Source organism: Leptonychotes weddellii, chromosome 7 (genome assembly GCF_054177405.1).
Source record: "Leptonychotes weddellii isolate Sample4059 chromosome 7, ASM5417740v2, whole genome shotgun sequence".
Classification (NCBI taxonomy): Eukaryota; Metazoa; Chordata; class Mammalia; order Carnivora; family Phocidae; genus Leptonychotes; species Leptonychotes weddellii.
In genome coordinates this window covers 78,375,578-78,394,852 of record NC_138375.1, presented here as the reverse complement: position 1 = coordinate 78,394,852, position 19,275 = coordinate 78,375,578, and the positions used below count along the sequence as shown (strand labels likewise).

General features: G+C 36.4%; 1 protein-coding gene across 7 annotated transcripts in view; it reads left to right on the top strand.

Annotated features, from left to right (window-relative positions):
* The window catches only part of POLR3G (RNA polymerase III subunit G), a 95,207-nt gene extending 77,208 nt beyond the window's left edge, over nucleotides 1–17,999 (top strand). For 6 of the 7 annotated variants that reach the window (XM_081826589.1, XM_081826586.1, XM_081826587.1 and 3 more), the window contains 3 exons: nucleotides 7,472–7,554; nucleotides 11,507–11,653; nucleotides 17,192–17,999. In XM_081826589.1, coding sequence (XP_081682715.1) covers nucleotides 7,472–7,554; nucleotides 11,507–11,653; nucleotides 17,192–17,278 — 317 coding nt within the window. In that variant the 3' untranslated portion in view covers nucleotides 17,279–17,999. The remainder of the gene's footprint in view (nucleotides 1–7,471; nucleotides 7,555–11,506; nucleotides 11,654–17,191) is intronic. The other variant, XM_081826591.1, reaches the window with a different exon arrangement.
* Nucleotides 18,000–19,275: the final 1,276 nt, after the last annotated feature.

Here is a 19,275-nt window from a genome sequence, read left to right as displayed (position 1 = left end):
CATGGAACTGGAAGTCAAGATTGCAAGATGAGTAGGAGTTTACTAAGATGTGGTCAAGGGAAGAACATTGGAGAAAGACCAGGTTTGTGAGGGGAAAGTCATGAGTTCAATTTAAAGGTGATCTTTAAGGTTCCTTTGAAATATACCAGTAGAAATGTTAAGGATGTTGTTGCATACAGGGGGGTGGACCTCAAAATAGATAGTGATCAGCATAGACACTATAATTGAAACTATGAGGAGGGAAGGATGAAATTGTCTAGGGAGAAATTAGAGAATTAGAAAAAATGAAAGCCTAAGCTTGGAGGAATGCCAAAATTTAATAGGCTGGTAGAGGAGATTTAATCAGCAAAGAAAGGAGATGGAAAGAAAGAGAGAGGGGTGGGAGAGAGGAGAACCCAAGAGGGTAGAGTTACAGAAGCGAGAGTATGCAAGAAGTAGAGACTATTTCCTGGCACCTGGGTGGCTTAGTCAGTTAAGTGTCTGCCATGGGCTCAGGTCATGATCCTGGGGTCTTGGGATTAAGCTCCATATCAGGCTCCCTGCTCAGTGGGGAGTCTGCTTCTCCATCTTCTTCTGCTCCTCCCCCTGCTTGTGCTTTCTCTCTCTCTCTCTCTGTCAAATAAGTAAATAAAATTTTAAAAACAAAAAAGAAGTAGAGACTATTTCAAAAGGTGATCAACAGTGTTAAAAGAAGTTAAACAAAGTTGCTGTGAGGTCAAGTAAGATAAAGATTGGAAAATGCAAACTAATTTTTGACATGTTGATCATCGTTGACCTCAGTGAGAGCTTTTTTCTTTTTTTAAAGATTTCATTTATTTATTTATTTAGAGCATGTGGCGGGGGGTAGAGGGAGAGGGAGAAAGCGAAACTCAAGCAGACCCTGAGCTGATGTAGGGCTCAATCTCACAACCCTGAGATCACGACTTGAGCTGAAATTAAAAGTCGGATGCTTAACTGACTGAGCCACCCAGTCACCCCTCAGCGAGAGCTTTCTAAAAGATTTGTAAGGGTGGAATTCAGATTGGAATAGGTTAAACAGTAAATGAGAATTTCGGAAAAGGGGACAGCTAGCATAAATGAGTGTTTGGGGAATTTGGATATAAAGAATAAAGAGAGAAAAAGGGAAGTAGCCAGAGGCGTGTGGGTCGCTCAGTCGGTTGGGCATCTGTCTTCAGCTCAGGTCATGATCCCAGGGTCCTGTTACCCAGCCCTGCATCCCTGCTTCTCCCTCTCCCTCTGCCACTCCCCCTGCTTGTACTCTCTGTAAAATAAATTAATTAATTACTTAAATTTAAAAAAAAGGGAAGTAGCTAGAGAGGTTAATAACAATGAGGTTAGAAACTAAGAGGAGAGAAGAAATTCCCCCACCCGTTGCCCCTCTCTTTTTGTCAGGATGGGTATTTTGCATTTTGCTTTTTAATAGACTTCATTTTTACAGCAGTTTTAGAGTCACAGGAAAATTGAGCAGATGAGTACAGATTTCTCATATGCTCTCTGCTACTACACATGCATAGTCTCCCCCATTATTAACATCCCCTACCAGAGTGGTACATTTGTTACAATAAATGATCCTACCTTGACATATCACTGTTACACAGAGTCCATAGTTTACTTTAGGATTCACTCTTATTGTACATTCTGTGGGTTTTGGCAAATGCACATGACATGTGTCCACCATTGTATTATCATAGAGAGTACTTTCACTGCTTTAAAAATTCTCTGTGCTCTGCCTTTTCATCCCTTCCTCCTCCTTACCCCTGGCAACCACTGATCTTTTGACTGTCTCCATAGCTTTGCCTTTTCCAAAATGCCATATAGTTGGAAGCATACAGCATGTAGCCTTTTCAGATTGGCTTCTTTTACTTAATTATATGCATTTCAGTTTCCTCCATGACTTTTCATGGCTTGACAGCTCATTTTTTGTTAGTGCTAAATAATATTCCATTGTCTGGTTGTGCCACAGTTTATTTATCTATTTACCTACTGAAGGTCATCTTGATTGCTTCCAAGATTTGGAAATTATGAATAAAGTTACTATAAACATCCATTGTTGTGTGGACATAAGTTTTCAACTCCTTTGAGTAAATACCAAGGAGGATGATTGCTGGACTATATGGTAAGAATATGTTTAGTTTTGTAAGAAACCACCAGACTGTCTTCCAAAGTTCCTCCACCATTTTGCATTCTCACTAACAACCAGTGAGAGTCCCTGTTTTTACACATCCTGGCTAGCATTTGGTATTGTCAGTGTTCTGGATTTTGGCCATTCTAATAGGTGTGTGATAGTATCTCACTACTGTTTTAATTTGCATTTCCATGGTGACATATGATATGAAGCATCTTTGTATATGCTTACTTGCCATTTGTGTATCTTGTTTGGCAAGATGTCTGTTAAGGTCTTTGGCCCACTTTTTAATGTTTTTTGTGTATGTGTGTGTTCCAATCAGATGAAGAGATAGGTAGGGCAAAGTCTAGAAGGGTTCCCAGCACAGGAACTTCTGTCCCTGTGGACCTGGGGTGCACCACCTTCCCAGTATGTGGATGTGCTTACCAACCTGGAAACTCCTCAAATCCCCATACTTTGGGGATTTTTATAGAGACTTCATCATATAGGTATGATCACTCATTAACTCAATCTCCAGTCCCTCTCCCCTTTCCCAGGGAATGGGGAATGGAGCTGAAAATTCCAGTCTTTTAATCATGGTTTGTTCTGTCTTGTGACCACCCTCCATCTTGAAGCTATCCAGGAGCCCACCAAGAGTTGCCTCCCTAGAACAAAAGACACTTCTATCACCCAGTAAATTCCAAGTGATTAGGAACTCTGTCAGGAACCAGCTTCAAAGACTAAATATTAGAACAAAACATGCTCCTAGTGTTCTTATTACTTAGGATATTATAAGAGTTTTAGGAGTTCTGTGCCAGGAACCAGAAACTGAAACCAATATATATTTTTTCCCATTATTTCACACAGTCCTTTATCAGATATATCTTTTGCAAATATTTTCTCCCAGTCTGTGGTTTGTTTTCTCAGTCTCTTGACATTATCTTTTGCAAGGCAGAATTTTTAAATTTTAATGAAGTCTGACTTATTAGTTATGTCTTTCATAGATCATAGCTTTGGTGTTGAATCTAAGAAGTCATCACCAAACTCGAGGTAATCTAGATTTTCTCCTATGTTATCTTTTAAGAGTTTTATAGTTTTATAGTTTTTAGTTTTGTGTTTTGCATAACTCAAAATGTGATCCATTTTGAGTTAATTTTGGTGAAGGGTGTAAGGTCTACCTAGATTCATTTTGTGCATGTGGAAGTTTAGTTGTTCCATCACCATTTGTTGAAAAGACTATCTTTTCTCCATTGCACTGCCTTTGCTTCTTTTTCTATATTTATGTGGGTCTATTTCTGGGTTCTCTATTCTGTTCCACTGACCTATGTTTATTCTTTCCCCTTTATCACACAGTCTTGATTACTATAGCTTTAGAGTGTGTTTTTAAAGTCCAGTATTGTCAGTCCTCCAACTTTGTTCTTTCCTTCAATATTGTGTTGGCTCTTCTGGATCTTTTGCCTCTCCAAACAAATATTAGAAACAGTTTGTTGATACTGAAAAATAACTTACTAGGATTTTGATTGAGATTGCATTGAATCCATAGATGAAGTTGGGAAGAACTATCATCTTGACAATACTGAGTCTTACTATCCATGAACATGGAATATCTCTCCATTTATTTAGTCCTTTGACTTCATTCTTCAGAGTTTTGTGGTTTTCTTCATATAGACTGTATACATACTTTGTTAGATTTATATCTAAGTATTTTATTTTGGGGGGTGCTAATGTAAATAGTATTAGATTTTTAATTTCAACTTCCACCTGTACATTGTTGGCATATAAGAAATATATGTTGACTTTTGTGTATTAACCTTGTATCCTCAACCCTTCTATAATCACTTATTAGCTTCCAGAGGTTTTGGCTCATTCTTTCAGCCAAAAATTGACCTTTGTGTATTAACCTTGTATCCTGCAACCCTGCTATAATCACTTATTAGTTTCCAGAATTTTTGGCTCATTCTTTCAGATTTTCTGCATAGATGATCATGTCATCTGTGAATGAAGACAGTTTTATTTCTTCCTTCCCAATCTGTTGAAAGCAGTGGTAAGAGAGAACTTTCTTGCCTTGTTCCTAATCTTAGTGTCAAACTTTTCACCCTTAAGTATGATGTAGCTATGGAGTTTTTTATAGCTATTCTTTATCAAGTTTAGGAAATTCCCCTCTGCTCCTTGTTTACTAAGAGTTTTTAGTCATGAATGGGTGTTTGATTTTGGAAGGTTGAACCATCCTTACATACCTGTGCTAAGTCCTACTTAGTCGTGATGTATTTATTATTCTTTCTATACATTGTGGGATTGGATTTGGAAATACTTTGTTGAAGATTTTTGCATATATGTTCATGAGAGATATTGGTTTTCTGTTTCCTTTCTTGTAATATTTGTCAGGTTTTGGTGAGGGTAATGTTGGCCTCGTAGAATGAGTTAGGAAGTATTGCTTCATCTCCTGTTTTCTGAAAGAGATCCCCTCCCCTTTTTAATACCTTTATTGAGTTAACTTTGACATATAATAAAATGCATATATTTGACATATATAAATATACATGTCCTAACTTGTATATATGAATATATAATTTGGTAAGTTCTAACATATATATAAATTAATATTTTTATTTTGTTTCATCTCAGAACTACAATTTATAAGAATATTTAGCTTGCTTGAGTACAAAATATTATATTTTAAAAAACCCAAAATATTGTATGTTGAGATATAATAGTTTATCTGCTGTCTTTATACCTTTGGCTTTTATCGGGCAAATATATTATTTTTACAGTATAATAATGTGCATTAATGATACTGGTCATGTCCTGGTGGATCACAAATTTGTAGCAGACTTTAAAGAGCCAAAAAGAATGTATCTGATTTGGAAAAATTATTATTTTCAAATACGTCCCACTGACTGCTCATCCCTGGGACTATATATACACATTGATTATTAGTAAGAACGTCCAATGTGTCAGAATTTCCATTTGTTAAAAAATAAAACAACCACCACAAAACTTTCTGTTTCCACTCCAAGCTTTTTTTTTTTTTTGCATATTGTATAATTTTTGTGTTTTATTCCTGATAAACTTATACTCTCTCTTTTATTAAAATGATCTCCACTGATTTACATGAAAGTAAACAGTACCCAAAGAGCCAAAGGCTGAAAAAGTTTGCTTTTTGAAGAACCAGCTATTGGCAGGTATTGAAAGAAACCAAAAAATTTTTCAAATATATGTATGTATTTGGCCAAAGATGGGGAAGATAATGCATGTTTTGGGGTTAAAACAGTATTAACAAATTTTGGTAATTTTTTTTGAAGATTTTTTTTTTTTAGAGAGAGAGTAAGAGACCTGGTGAGTGGGCGGAGAGACAGACGGAGAAGGAGAGGGAGAGTATTTTAAGCAGACTTCCCGCTGAGCGCGGAACCCAACTCTGGGCTCTGTCTCACAACCAGGTCAAAACCAAGAGTCGGACACTCAACCGACTGAGCCACCCAAGCATCCCAACAAATTCTGGTAATTTGACACTTCTCTCCCAGTTACACATAATAGAATTTGTGATTATGTAAAACCAGATTGATAAGTTGCAAAAGATGCTTAGGGGCCTTTTGGCAACTGACTTTCTTAGTTAAAAGATCAGTAGCTTTTTATTTTTATTTTTTTAATTTTTTAATTTTTAATTTTATTTTTTTAAAAGATTTTATTTATTTATTTGACAGAGAGACACAGCGAGAGAGGGAACACAAGCAGGGGGAGGGGGAGAGGGAGAAGCAGGCTTCCCATGGAGCAGGGAGCCCAATGCGGGGCTCCATCCCAGGACCCTGGGATCATGACCTGAGCCGAAGGCAGATGCTTAACAATTGAGCCACCCAGGTGCCCCATTATTTTTTTTATTTTTAAGATTTATTTATTTGAGAGCGAGAGAGAGAGCAAGCTGGGGTGAGGGGCAGAGGAAAAGAGAGAATCCTGAAGCCGACTTCCTGCTGAGTGTGGAGTCTGACATGGGGCTCAATCCCAGTACCCTGAAATCATGATCTGAGCTGAAATCAAGTTAGCTGCTTAACCAACTGAGCCACCCAGGCGCCCCAAGAGATGAGTAGTTTCTAATAAGTTTATTTACCTGACTATGTTCTATAATACCCATTTAACAGACTTTTGTGTTAGGAAACTTAAATAATTCAACAAAAGATTCTTAGAGAAAAAGACTTCATGTGTGAGTAAATTACATTCTTAGCTGATGTTTTCTGGCATCCATATTATAATATATATTGAGATCTAGTTAATATATGATACTACATTTTATGTGCTACAGTTCAAATTAAACAGTCTTTACCCTCAAGGGGAGCAGAGAAAGTTACCCATTATTAAATATGTTACTTTTTTCCTGAGCAAAACTTCACAAATATATATGTTGGGGTTCTGAGCTCAGTGACTCCCTGGGGGGCAATTTGGTATAACACAGTAAATTGTAATTCTGTCAGTTATGGGTCATCCACCACAATCTAGAAATTTCCTCTTCTGTAGGTTAAATGTTAATCTTTAACAAAATTACATCTTTCTGAGTCATATTTTCCTCTGTTACCAAGTAATTTCTAGGTATTTAGTTTGATTTTGGGAAAGGACTATTGTACTTTTTGATCACAATGGGGCAATTTTGTAGCATATCATAGTGCCTTGGTAACTGACTGGCTGGATCTATATGTGAAATAATTCTCCGTTCCCTGCAGTTGTAGAATAGCCTCAAATGCATTATTTTATATATGGCTTAAAAAAAAATCCCAAAGCCATTAAAACCTTTTATTTATATTGCTTTGAGTTTTCAGATTCATATAATGGGTGTGATTAGTTGAACCATTTTAATCTTCATTCCAAAGACGAGGCTTATGTTGCAGGAGTATAATTCCTTTCTCATTTCTTTAACCAATGACAAATGCATATTTATTCTGCACTTGTTTTTTATTTTCCAAACCTGGTCAAATTGCCCTAGTTAAAATAAAGTACACTGATCAGTGAACAGGAAGCCAATGCAGATGATATATTGGTGAGAGTCTTCCACTGGTCCTCTGATGCTTCTACCTGATGTAACATTTTAGTAGTTTAGGCCTTAATAACATGACTTGCCAGTACAGATTTTCAGTACTGGTAAGATATCTGGTTACAATGTTAGAAAACATCCTATTAAGTGATTATCATTTACTCCTCATCATGGAAAATTGGTGAGGTGTGCTGACTTACTTTGTTATTCTTTAAGAAAATCAATTCAGTCTGCAAATTATGTGAGTGCCCGCTACGACATATCACTATACTAGACAGCATATGAAAAGGCAAAGATGTAATTCACAGTTGCTGTTACAGAAATATGTGTTAACAGTGGTTTTACTTCAGCAGGCCCCAAACCCGAAAAGGTGAAAGATACGGGCAAAGGCGCTTCACTCACTAATACTGCAGATGTGTTGAAAAAAATCGAGGTAAGGTTTTCTTCTTGCTATACGAGCAAGCTGAAAAAGCGTCATGCCTCCTTTCACCTTCTTCAGTCTTTCCACCTTCTCTCACTTTTGATAATATGTGGATTTGGCAGAACCAAGCCCAGCACACAGGGTACCTGGAAAGATTTGAACATTGTTGGCTGGGAGATAAAGAACCTCCATCCTGTCCTTCTTCACCACTTACCTGTCAACTTACCTTACCCTCTGTCACCTAATTCCTTTTCCATGTATCGCTACTTTCCCCTTACATTGGAATTATGTATGGGAAAGAAACACGAAAGAGTTACATACCAAAAATGTATTTCTTTTAAAAAACCTCTCATTTTTTTCCTATTATTATACATGTGCTTTTTTAGTGCTTTTTTTTCTGTCTCATGGTATGTGTAGAAGATTCTATTGAGAAAAAAGCACATCTTACAGAACTACTTTTATACCTTCATTGTTTTTAATATTTCAAAAATAGAAAGATAAAAAATCCAAAATGTTAATAAACTAAAAATTTGCCCTCCCATCCCTCTCCCTAACCATCCAGTTTCCCTCTTGTAGACAACCAGCATTACCAGTTTCTTATAGCTAGATCTTTCAGAAATATTTTATGCATAACAAATAACAGGTTTTTTTCTTTTTAATGACAAAAGCTAGCATATTACATTCTTCTGCATTTTCATTTTATCACTTATAATCAATGGAGATGGCTCTATGTCAGTCTATAGAGTTTGCCTCATTCTTTTTTTTTTCTTTTTTTCCTTTTTTGGCTGCACTTTAAGAATGAACCATAATTTATTTAACCAGTACCCTATTGATGGACCTAATGTTTCATCTAGAATTTTGCTATTATAAACAGTGCTGGAGTGAATTCATATTAAGTATGCCATTTTACACCTATAGAGTAGATTTCTTGAAGTGGATTTCTTGGGTCAGTTGTTATATGTATTAGATAATATGGATAGATATTGACAGATCACTCTCCACGGAAGTTATGCCAATTTATTCCCACTGTCCATGCATATGTTACCTTGCCTTGATGGTAATGATAACGATGATAATGATAACAGCTAGCACTTATTGAGAACTTACTATGTACCAGGCTCTTCGATGAAAGCTATTTACATACATTATGTCCTGAAGACTTCATAACAGCAAAGAGAGATGGGTAATATTTTTCCTTACTTACAGATAAGGAGGTCAAGGCTTTAAAATTTTTACTTGCCTGGTCAAGTTGGCATTGCCATGTGATAACAGAAACTCATATTTTTGTTATTTTATTTTTTGGCTGGTACTTGAGCTGGAGATAACATATCTGAAAATAATGCCAGGAGGATATTGAAGGAATAGTGATAACTGTCAGTTTAACTGTGGTGGGATGATGGATGGGGTTGCAGAACTAGCCAACTTGTATTGATTGAACACAGATTCTGACTCTTCTTAAGCTTCCTGGAAAGAGGTTGCTAAGATGACATATGCTATAAGGAAGATTGATCAGAATATGGTTTCTCATCAGAACAAATTGTGTTTCCCGATTTTCTACATTTAAACACCTTTTTCATTTTGCACATTGTTAAAATTGAAGTTTTAAATCTGGAACTCTAAATGAGTTCGCTTTATTATCTCTCAGTTAAAGAGCAAAATTAGCTTCTGGATGTCTCAGTTATTGTTCATTTCTTCACCAAAAGTAGTTGTAAGTTTTATTATAATAAAACTTCTGTGGATGGAGAGGAAGTAACAGTCAAATCTCATGATTAATGTGTGAATAATCAGACAGCAGTAAACTAATATTTGAGCCTATGTCTGCTTGACTTACAGGAAGCTCTTTCTATAGGTTAGCTGCATATTATTTAAACTGGAAGAACTATTCCCTCTCTATAACTTAACTGTTTGCAAAGTGTTTTCACATCGTGTTAATCACATTATTCTTAAAACAAATCTGTAAGGTAGTAGTAAATAGTTAAATCTCACAGAGGAGAAAATGGAGACTAGTAAGTAGACAAACCAAAACTAGTAGCTTAGCGCAAAAAGAAAAAAGTAATGAGACAATGTGTGTGGCTCTGTGATCATTTTTTTTAATTGCATAAATCTACTATAGGTAACCGATTTAAGTATTTTATGGGCTTGATTTAGGTCTATGTGATACAAATAAAGTTGTTACTTTTTAAAAAATATTCAAGGTTACAGTAATGGATATAAAGACTTTCCTAGTCCTACAGAGCAGTGAATGGTTTTTATATTTTGAAAACATGTTCCATAGTTGGTTTAAATATGTTTATTGCTTATGAAATAATAGCTAATAGCAGGATTTTTCAGATATAGTATATACCCTGCACAGAGTTTAGTAAGTATAGCACTGCAATTCCCTTTTAACTACACAAAATTTATGGGTTGTAAGCCTCTTTACTGCAATTTGATTAAAGTAGAAAAGAAAAAACTCCATGTTAATGTCAACATAGCATCATTATATGTGGGTGTGTGTGTGTGTGTTTATAGACACTTCAGAAGATTGATAAACACTACTTTGTTTACTTGCAATTTTCCAAAGGGATTGTCAATTGGAAAAATTTGCACTCGTTATATTATAGTAATAACTCATATAAGGCAACATGGGTCAGTGTGAGGATAAATCATCTTATGTCTATTACCTTGGTTTTATTTGTTCTGCCTCAGTGGGATGAGGTAAAAAAAAGGTGGAATTTGAATTTTTTTTTTAAGATTTTATTTGTTTATTTGACAGAAAGAGAGAGAGCACAAGCAGGGGGAGCTGCGGAGGGAGAGGGAGAAGCAGGCTTCCTGCTGAGCAGGGAGCCCAATGCGGGGCTCAATCCCAAGACTCTGGGATCATGATCTGAGCCGAAGGCAGACGCTTAACCAACTGAGCCACCCAGGCACCCCAGAATTTGAATTTTGATTAGAAATTGAATCTGATGTAGTGTTTTTATTGCCTTTGATTTCCTTAAATTCAAACTTGAATATAATTAAAGGGATTTTAATCGGAGGGGGAGACGAACCATGAGAGACTATGGGCTCTGAGAAACAGACTGAGGGTTCTAGAGGGGAGGGGGTCGGGGGTTGGGTTAGCCTGGTGATGGGTATTAAAGAGGGCACGTACTGCATGGAGCACTGGGTGTTATACACAAACAATGAATCATGGAACACTACATCAAAAACTAATGATGTAATGTATGGTGATTAACATAACATTAAAAAAAATGGGGGAAAAAAATAAATAAAAATAAATACTTAAGAGCCAGTAAAGGAATAGCTAAATTGTAGTCACTCCAAATACAAAATGTGTTTTCTCTCTATATGTAATCTACAAAGCAAATATAATAGGTTGGAGCATTTGCAGCCATATGAATTAATGTTCTGATTATCGTTTAAGAATAATCATATCTTAGCTAAAGTGATCCTGTGCTTTAATTATGAGTATTAACATAGGGACACCTGGCTGGCTCAGTTGGTAGAGCATGCGACTCATGATGTCAGGGTGGTGAGTTCAAGTCCCATATTGGGCATAGAGCTTACTTTAAAAATAAATAAATAAATACAACATAGACATTTTTGAAATGTTACCATTACATTCTTTTTTCTCCTTTTATGTTGGAGAGATAACAAAATAGCATTCTGAAAGTTTCCGTCTATGAACTGAATCAACTCAGTATTTTAGAAGGAGGTAGGATACAAACCATAAAAATAAAGCATTGTGCTTAGAGCTGATACCGAGCCATCCCTGAGACCCAGTTATGAAGTAACAAAATCAATGAAAATACTAGTATAATGACAGGACAGAGAGTTCCTCCTTTGTTGAGTGAACTCACAGTTTCCTAGGTAGTGGCCTGGAGGATTAGAATAAGGTGAATGGTAATTGTGTTTTCTTGAAGCTAAGCAGGGAGGTCAAAGTCTAGTGGTTTCCATTTAAATTAATGAAGTTCATTTATACCAGGAATTGGAAAAGAGAGGTGATGGTGAAAAATCAGATGAGGAAAATGAAGAGAAAGAAGGAAGCAAAGAGAAAAGTAAAGAAGGCGATGAGGAGGAGGACGATGATGCTGCAGAACAAGAGGAATATGATGAAGAAGAGCAAGAAGAGGTAATAAAGTTACTAAGTTTAAGGATTATCTAATAAGTAATCAGATATATGCTATATAATTAAAATAACAAACCAAAACCAAGTTGGGATATATCATTATCACTGGTATCAGTTCCTTAGTGTCAGGAGAATTATTATAGCATTGAGATGATACCAAACTGAATCTAGGAGGTAAGAGTAACTTGATAGACAACTTTGTAAGTGGAAGTCCACAAGTGAAGCAAATTGATCAGATTAGTTTAAGATTTATCTACATAAAATTTTAAATCTGCCATTACTGTAATTAAGGACTTAGTCATTTAGGGTCTGAAGAGGAAATCCCTGCCATACCATCATATTTCAAATCCCAAAGTGCATGTGGACACTGCCAGAGAACAGTTAGGATCTAACCTCCAGTATCTGACTGAGTTAGGACTTAGTGGTTTGAATTTGGGATTTCTAACTTCTAGAAACATGGTGCCTTTCAAAATAAGCTAGAGCCAATCAGGGTGTTTTTGAGCAGGGTAACTTTGTTGGTCACAGCATCTTTGGGACTTAGTAGACACCTCATGCAGTAACCCTATGCTGGGAGTTTCTTCTCCATGGAAGTAAACTTTGTCTTCACTCCAGTTCAGCTTCCCACAGGATGCTGAATATTTTCTTTACCTGAAACTGGTATAACTATGAAGTCTTTATTATATGCTTTAACTCGTTTACATTAAATTTTGGATTGCTTTGGAATTTATATTGGTGTAAAGAGAGAGGTATGGATCCGTTTTTATCTATTTCCAAATGGTTAGCCAGCTGCTAACCTCGTTTATTAAATAATTTGCTTTCTTCATTGATCTGCAATTCCCCTGTATCAGCTATTAGATTTCCACTTCTACTTAGATGTATTTCTGGGACCTGGTTTTGAACCATCACTCTGCTGTTCCCTTTAATAGAAGCTTCTGATTATTTGTTATTTCTAGGGAAGGATTTTCCTGAGTATTCTTTATTCTTCCAGATAACTTTTAAACATTTTAAAATTAAAAATACCACGTTGTGTCCAACTTTCTTTCCAGATCATTCACTTTTTTTATCCCTGCACTCTGACGTGATTGAGACTGCCAAACCCCTGATTCTCTATTTCTCCTTTACTGGTTCCCTGTCTTAATCTCCTTCCCTAAGGGGCCTAGACCCTTGCTCACCCTTTGACTGCTTTCTTGCCATTGCCCTTGTCCCTTGTCCTCCCCGCACACATTTAAGATCAAGGTAACCTTCGATCAGTTCCACTCTCTCCCCTTTTCCCTCCAAGCCACCTGTTGAGCTTTTCAGAAACTGATGCCACTGAAGCAACAGTCACCAGCCCCTTTTTGCTGGCAACGTGGTCTCTGTGTTCCTCCTTACCATGTCCTCTGTCCACAGCAATTATTTTAGGTCATCTCTTTTCTTCTTAGTCCCTCTCCTTGACTCCCTTTCCTTTTACTCTTAGCAGATGATAACCCCTTCATACAGAAAATGAAGCCATCAAGAAGAAACTCCCTTAATTTCATGTCCTCTGCCTTCAAACGAAATGTCTTTCCTCCTCCTCCTTTTTTTTTTTTTTTTCCAGTGGAAGAAATAGGCTTCACTGTATTTGGGGCTAATTGTCCTGCCTTTGGGGGGTCTGTAATCCTTATGTCCTTTCCCTTTTCATATTTTCAATCTCTTTTCCTACTCTTCTGTTCCACTCATGCATTAAAACATGTTCATCTCTCATTGTAAAGTATGCTCCCCACATCCCTTCGAAGTGTCCAGCTGTCTCCTGGAAAGCTGTTTAGCCGGCTTTGCTTCACACGCCCCCCCCCCCACCCCCCTCCACCCTTTAGTTCTTTTCATCTGATTGCCACCTATGTGCAATTGAAACTATTGCCACCACGTTCACCAATAGATTAATTTGAGGCCTTATTTCACTTTTCTGCAACATTTAACACTGCTCACAGCTTCATTGTTAAAATATTTCCTTTATTTAAATTCAACAACTTGGGCGCCTGGGTGGCTCAGTGGGTTAAGCGACTGCCTTCGGCTCAGGTCATGATCCTGGAGTCCCTGGATCGAGTCCCGCATCGGGCTCCCTGCTCGGCAGGGAGTCTGCTTCTCCCTCTGACCCTGCCCCCCTCATGCTCTCTATCTCATTCTCTCTCTCAAATAAATAAATAAAATCTTTAAAAAATAAAAAAATAAATAATAAATAAAATAAATTCAACAACTTAAGGCAATTATGGCATCAACTATATGCCAGGACATAGGCAAATGTTGTTGCTTTTCTTGGTTTTTGTGACACAACCCTTCTTGTTTTTCTCCTATTTCTGATAGCTTTTCATGGTCTCTTTTGAGTTCTCTTCTTTCTAATATTTAAATGTCAGTATTCTTCAGATTTCTTCCCTTGGATTTCCTTTTCTCTCTACAATCTCCCTGACTGCATCCCTATCCAAAATTTTAGTTGCCCTAGAAATACCTTTAACTCCTTATTTTTTTTTTCATTCACTGTATAGTAATTGTACACCACGCATATGCTTGGAATTGTACTAGGCAAGGGGAGTATCAAGAGAAGATACAGTTCTCTCATCAAGGATATTGGTGTAGTGGGGAAACACACAAGAGGGGAGACAGTTGCAATACACTGAATAATGCTATGGTGTAATATAGTACAGAATGCCATAGGGGTACGTAAGGGGGGCACCAAACTCCATTTTAGTGATGTGAAAGAAGATATCTCAAAGAAGACAATCTGAAGACTTAATCAGATCAAGATGAGCAATGGACTGGAGGGGACTTGGAGATAGAGGAAAGAGGGTGGAGAAGGCTTGCACATGATGAGAGTGTAGCTTAATAGTGTAACTGACAAGTCAATATGGCTGGATCAGAGTGTAATAGGGGGGTACGTGGAGAGATGAAGCTGAAGAGACAAATATATAGGGTCTTAAATACCAGGCTGAGCAATATTACTTCTTCCTGAGTGCTGCGGGTAGCCTTTGAAGGGTTAAAGCAGTGGAGTAGTTTTAACATATTTGTATTTTAGAAAGCTCAGTTGCTTGGATTAGAAGGAACCATGGTTAAATCATGTTTGAAAGCTTGTTGCTATGAACCAGTGGTTCTCAGCCAGTGGTGATTTTGCCCTCCAAGTTATATTTGCTAATATCTGGAGACATTTTTGGTTGTCACAACTGGTCTTGGGGATTGTAGCGTGCTATTATCTTTGAGTGGGTAGTGGCCTGTTTTCTAGACAAGATTAGCTTTTGGAATGCTCTCTTTATAAAATCTGCTTGAGGTGAGCTCTGTTGAAATTACGATCATCCCTAGTAAGAATGACAAACATCAGGATTCTAATAATTTCAGAATTCTGTGTGAGGCTTTAGCAGAGTACTAAACACAGTTTATATAAATACAGTAAAAAAAAAAAAAACAACTTTTCACTTTAGTAGAGAAAGGATACATGTTTTGAGTATGAGTCTGGGTGAGGGATGAAGAGGGGAACTCAGTTAAAGACTTTCTAGATTTAAAGTCATACTCTTGGCTCTTTTTAGCAATTAATTAATGAAAAAATCCTGTTAATTAACTTGACATATTGAGGATTTGATAAGCATTATTTTTGAAGAATAAATGGAGCAAATTATCTAGGTAGCACCTCTTTGTAAAATTAAAGAAACGCAGACTTTTTCTTCCTTCGGTCTTTTGAATATTGTAATTAAAGAAAAAACAAGTGAAAGCCAAGAACCATTTAAGCCATCAGTTTCAACAAGTTCTCACTTTGTACGTGTATCAAGATTATTAACATCACAAAATTACCTAAGGTGAATCACTGAATGTACTTGGAAGTGTTCGTGTCTAAAGCAAAGCATAAGTTGCAGATGTTTTGATTTGAAATAGTGAAGTATCCCTTCCAACTCTTTTACAAGGTGGTCTCATTTGAACTCTCACCCATGCACCCCTCCCCTGTACACTAGCCCCGAGGCTTCAGCCAGGCTTCCAGACGTTACTGGATTTCTTGGCACCAGAGAAACCAGGCCATCTTCCTGGGGATGCTATGGAAACTTACTGGATACAAAAACTTACAGTGTTAGGGAAGACAAAGTAAGGAAATCTATACCTGAACAATACAAGTTATCTTGCATTATTTATATAAATTTATATGTTAAAAAAAAATCCCGCCATTAAGATACTAAAAAAGTGGGGCACCTGGGTGGCTCAGTCGTTAAACGGCTGCCTTCGGCTCAGGTCATGATCCCAGGGTCCTGGGATCGAGCCCCGTATCGGGCTCCCTGCTCCGCAGGAAGCCTGCTTCTCCTTCTCCCACTCCTCCTGCTTGTGTTCCCTCTCTCGCTGTGTCTCTCTCTGTCAAATAAATAAAATCTTTAAAAAAAAAAAAAAGATACTAAAAAAGCTGATATCCAGGTGACCTTCTTTTGAGAATAGTCTCTACTTCTTACTCTGTCGTAACTCCTGCTATAGAGAGTGGAGATGTAGAGATTAATTTTTTTATGGTGGATTTCAATGAAGTACAAAAATCTAGTGACAAGTAAAATAAACACCCATGAACTTATCACCCAGTTTTAACAATCATCAATTTATAGCCAATCTTTCAACCACTCATTTATTCACCCAATCCATTCCTATCCCCCCACTTCCATTTCCCATCCACCTTGGATTATTATAAAGCAAACCCCAGGCATTGTATCATTTCATCCATAAATATTTCAGTATGTACTAAAAAATAAGGGCTCTTTAACATCACAATATTATTATTACACCTAACATAAATATAATTTCTTAATATTAAATATTAAGCCAATATTCAAATATTTTTAATTGTCTCAAAATTTTATTGTTCATTCCAATCAAAATTCAAATACAGCCCATACACTGCAATTAGTTAATAACGTGCATAAATTCCTTTATTCCATATCCAAAATGGATTTTTGAATTTTTGATAGAAAGCACAGAAATATCAGGAATTATTTACATGGATAAATCTTCCCCAGTCTTGATAATTGAAATGTTCCCAGGAGCTTAATTCCTCTTAACCTCAAGGAGATTTGGTATCTTGAGGCCTGTTTTTTGACAGGAAGCAAAAATCCCTCTACTTCTGCTCAGTTACACATCGTGACTGAAAACCTCAGTTCTGGTGTAGTTTAATGAATGTTAATGTAAATTGGCTTTGTTTCTTGAGTGTCTGTACATTTGTTTGGAGTGTTTAGTGGTTTAGCTCACTAGACCATGTATCATCCTACTAAGGTGTAATGAATTCGATGGATCATTCTACTAAGGTGTCATGGACATTCCTTCATTTTCTCTTAACGAGTTGGTGCCTGAAAATAGTAGGAGGTGATGGCCTTGTGGAAAGCAGCACAGGTAGATGGGAATGAAAACCAATGTATTTTTTAATCAGATGAAATAGAGACTTTTCAAAAGCCTGCTATGTTTTCTTATTACTTGATATTTATACACTTAAAGAGACAGCCTAGATTATATTTTTTAATAATGATCTTACTACTCATTCATTTTAATGTTTACTGAGGAATATATCATTTCACTTAGGAAAATGACTACATTAATTCATACTTTGAAGATGGAGATGATTTTGGTGCAGATAGTGACGACAACATGGATGAAGCAACCTATTAGCTATGAAATTTCTCCCAAAATATCTTTATGATACCACTTCTGAACATTTGGACAGACTTGTTTTCTATTTCTGATAAGGAATATTGTATTTTTGTTCCTGTTTTGTTGGACAAATACTTGCTGTCAAAATATTCAGAACCACTTTGAGTTTACATACTAGTTACCTTACCAATCAGTCTCTGATACTCTGACATTCCTTTTCAACACCCCTGTCATCTGTCTTATGTATTCAAGTGGATTTTTCTTGTATCATTTGGATTTCAATGTGCCTAGAGTTTTTGCATTTTTTAATCTATGTATTCATACTTGAACAAATTACTCTTGTTGAACTCGATCTGTTGTAAAACTATTACTAGTCATTATAGTGGATTTCTATAATCTGAAAGTTGATATAATAATACTGCACAAAGAGCACTTTAGAAACAAACTTGAAAATAATTTTATCTTTTACTTTCGCATGGTATGTTCTGTGCTGCATTATGAATGACTGCAAAAACCTACCTGAGCTCTTACAATTGCATATTTTATGAGATTGGAAGTTTTGTGATCAAAAACACCCAGGGAAAAATGCCTCATTCTGAATTGTATGAATTTCCCAGCTCACATCTCAGGCTGTACAAAAACCTGGGATGAATACTAAAAATACATGAATTTGGAGCCAACTCAATGCCACTTAACATATAATCATCTCACTGTAGTTAAGTTTGATATCTTTGAATAGTTGGGCTTATGAAAAATTAGATATCTAATTTTGTACTTTACGAAAGTGTAAAGTTCTAGTCATAAATCTCACTGCAGAATGCATGTGTATGAAATCTGTTTGGTGTAGTGGCCGTTGTTAAATTTCACAGGACTCATAGTTATCCAATTGATTTATATAACAATGTAGAATAAAACTCAGGTCCTTTTAAAATTAGGATTAATCTTTTTTGTTTTGATTAAAAACTAGCTCCCATGCCGTTTTATATTTTGGCAGGAAAATACCTAAAACCCCCAGGCTCCAAAGACACACAAATGCCAAAGATTTTCAAGGGAATTCGTATTGTATATTTTTAAATGATTTCTTAATATTCCCTACCAAAAAGAATAAAGACGATAATTTTTCCCTTTGGGGAAGATATTACCCATTACCTTCTAACCTTGAGAATCAAAGCCCTAGATTCTGTTTCTACCTTTACTATAGACTCAACCTTGAAAATGAGCTTGGTTAAGTTTCCTGTGCCTTAGTTTCTCCACCTGTAAACTATTTTCTATAAAAATTGCTTACACACCAACCAAAATTTGCCATGTGTATTCATTCATACCTTATAGAAATGATCACTTAATTTAAATTTGGTTCTCACCCTCTAAAAAATGGTAACTTCATAAGTGATTGAAAACAAAGTTTTGAAAAACAAGCATGTTTTCCTCACAAACTATATTATAACCTGATTTTCCCATCTTGTATTCTGGAGGGAAGGATTGGAGAAAATTTATGTCTTGTGCCATTTTGCAACATGACTTTCTCAGGAAAAACATCACTTTCAATACCTCCTCAGATTATTCAAGGTGGGTGTGAAGACCATTGTTAGTTCAGTGTGTCAATCATATGTGAATTATTAGTTGAAATTAGCTTCTGGGAAACTTTAAACATTCTAAATGGAAAACAAAAAAAGTCCACGTTAAAACAGCAATCTACTGGACTTAAAGTAGAAACTCACATAAAGTTTCTAATTGTAATGGGCAAATAAAGTCACTTGGGATTGTTAAAACATTGATGTTTTATTCTCTCACCTCCTTAGTACCTTAGCCAAATACCATTTAATTTATAGAAATCTGATCTCAATAGTTCTATTTACTTGCTTAGATATAAATCTGCAGATAACCCTGTGAATTGGTCAGATGCACTGAAGATACAGATATTTATTTTCCTAGCTTTCAATTTTGCCTCCAGTTTTAGTCCAGCAGATGGTAAGACAGCCCCTTTGGGCAGGGATTTGCTAGAGGAGGCCCCAGCC